This window comes from Palaemon carinicauda, chromosome 22 (genome assembly GCF_036898095.1).
Source record: "Palaemon carinicauda isolate YSFRI2023 chromosome 22, ASM3689809v2, whole genome shotgun sequence".
In the NCBI taxonomy this organism is placed as follows: domain Eukaryota; kingdom Metazoa; phylum Arthropoda; class Malacostraca; order Decapoda; family Palaemonidae; genus Palaemon; species Palaemon carinicauda.
The window spans coordinates 106,754,132-106,756,631 of NC_090746.1; the positions used below are offsets into that span (position 1 = coordinate 106,754,132).

Below are 2,500 nucleotides of genomic sequence, written 5' to 3' on the forward strand. Positions count from 1 at the left end.
CTTTCTTCGTGGCTGTCATACAAATATCCTGGACTAGGGTTCGATTCCAGGCCGATCAGATGATATTTTCTTTGAGTGATTTCGCCTTGGGACTCTGATCGCGAGGTCGGCAAGAGAATCCAGATATTAGTGTATTAAAATATATGGCTTGTTTGAATATGAAAACACACGTCTAAATGTGCAAAATTTGTCATATATATATATATATATATATATATATATATATATATATATATATATATATATATATATATATATATATATATATATATATATTATACTTGTATATTATATAAAAGTATCCACTACCTTTCCGTACACCATCTCATAAGGATTCCCTTACGGAAGTCTCACTCAAGCCCCTAGGTAATAAAATAGAAATATTATTAGCGAACCCTATTTTTTACTTTTTTTATTCTTGGCGAGAACATAAAAGGGGGATCTTATCCCCTTTCAAGATAATTAGCGCCCCCGTTGTCTACGGGCTTCAAAGTAAAGTTGAATTTGAAAGTTTGAACGAGTAATTAAAAGACCAATATCAAAGTAAATCTAACTTTTAGTAATTATCATTTTTTTATGATTGAAGAGAAAATTGTCAGCGTAAAGCGAATTTGCATTTTATGAGATTGCTAGAGTATCACAGATTTAGAAGAACTCAAGGATATATATATATATATATATATATATATATATATATATATATATATATATATATATATATATATATATATATATATATAGGAAAAAAGGTAAATTATTACACCAATGTCAATTCGTGTCGTCTTAGAGAATGTAGTGATGGAATCTATTTTCCCAAAATTAAACGGTAAAATTGTATTAATTTTATTTCTTATTCACTCAAAGTATTTTAATTGTTCATTATTTATTTTGTAGTTTATCTATTTCCTTATTTCCTTTCCATACTGGGCCATTTTCCCCGTAAACTGCATATATAAGTTAAACATGAGTCTGAAAGAGTGATAGTGGTTTATTCATTAAGAGAATCTGAGAGTAAATATAGTGGCAAATGATAAGCTTAGACAATACACGAGTCACATTACATGTGACACAAGATAGTTAGCAGAATTAGAGTAACCGATAGGTTAAATAACTAAATTTTCTATGGTAATTAATGTAAGATTGAGTCTACTCTGCTTAATGAATGTGAAGTTATGGTACTGAATGAATATGAAGAAAAGAAAAGTTAAAAGTATTAATATTTAGCTATTTTCTTAGAATTTGTAGTATTAGAGTGAGACGATAAGGTGGAAAATTTGTTATGCTAAAGGTTCGACACGCTGGTCATGAGCTTCATGCGAACGTGTAAGGAACGACTATTGCTGTGGTATGCTCTACTATGTAGAGTACGTCAATAACATACGCATAAAGTTCCTGAAATAAATACTTTTATAAATATATAATATAGAAGGTTGAGTCTACTCTGCTTTATGGGTGTGAAGTTATGGTACTGAATAGAAATGAAAGAAAGTAAAGTTTGAAGTATTGATTATGAGCAATTTTCTTATAATTTGTAATATTAGAGTAAAACGATAAGGTGGGATATTTGTTATACTAAGGGTTCAACAAGTTGCTGATTAGCATCATGGGAGATGTAAATAATCACTATTGCTATGGTATACTCTACTGAGTTGTGTACATCAATAACATACACAATGCTTTCTTAAAAAGATAGAGCAGTGATTCTCAAACTGGGTGCCGTGGCACCCTGGGGTGCCATAGACAGCACCTAGGGGTGCCGCGAAATTGTCATGAGTTTTGGAGGTATGGCTCAATTACTGGTATTCGTTCGGTACATTCATGATGTTAAAATAGTGAACCAATTCTTTTGTTGTAAAGAACTTAAGGAAACTACAACAGGCAATGATATTTTTTGTACATTAAGTGAGTACTTAAAATCAGTTGGTTTGACCTGGCAATCGTGTGTTGGGATTTGTACAGATGGGGCACCTGCCATGAGTGGCTCAATTAAAGGATTAGTGTCATTAGTGAAGAGAGAAAACAGCAGTGTGATAACAACAAATTGCTTTCTTCATCGTGAAGCGCTGGTCGCAAAGACAATTAGCAATGATTTAAAATCTGTACTGGAAAAAGTTGTAAAAATGGTCAACTTTATAAAAAGTCGACCGCTGAAGTCTCGTCTGTTTACTAAGCTGTGTGAAGAGCTTGAGGCAAAACATTTGAACCTTCTTCTACATACGGAAGCACCATGGCTGTCCAGAGAGAAAGTATTGTCACGAGTATGCCAACTGAAGGAAGACATGCTTACTTTTTTCACTCTTGAACAAGAGGAATTCTGTGATTTACTGGCAGATGACACTTGGTGTGCAAAATTGTCTTACTTAGCTGACATCTTTAAAGTTTTAAACAAGGTAAATGCCAGCATGCAAGGAAAATCAGAAAATGTTTTATCTTCCACTGATAAAATTAATGTGCTGAAAGAAAAACTGCAACTGTGGGGTGGCAAAGTAAAAGAAGGCAA

The 2,500-nt window shown here is 32.6% G+C and overlaps 1 protein-coding gene across 1 annotated transcript in view; it reads left to right on the top strand.

The window, feature by feature from the left end:
• Positions 1 to 2,120: 2,120 nt before the first annotated feature.
• Positions 2,121 to 2,500, top strand: part of LOC137616017 (zinc finger BED domain-containing protein 5-like) — a 423-nt gene continuing 43 nt past the window's right edge. Inside the window, exon 1 of the mRNA XM_068345696.1 lies at positions 2,121 to 2,500. This exon is cut by the window's right edge and continues 43 nt beyond it. Within this exon, the coding sequence (XP_068201797.1) occupies positions 2,121 to 2,500 (380 nt within the window).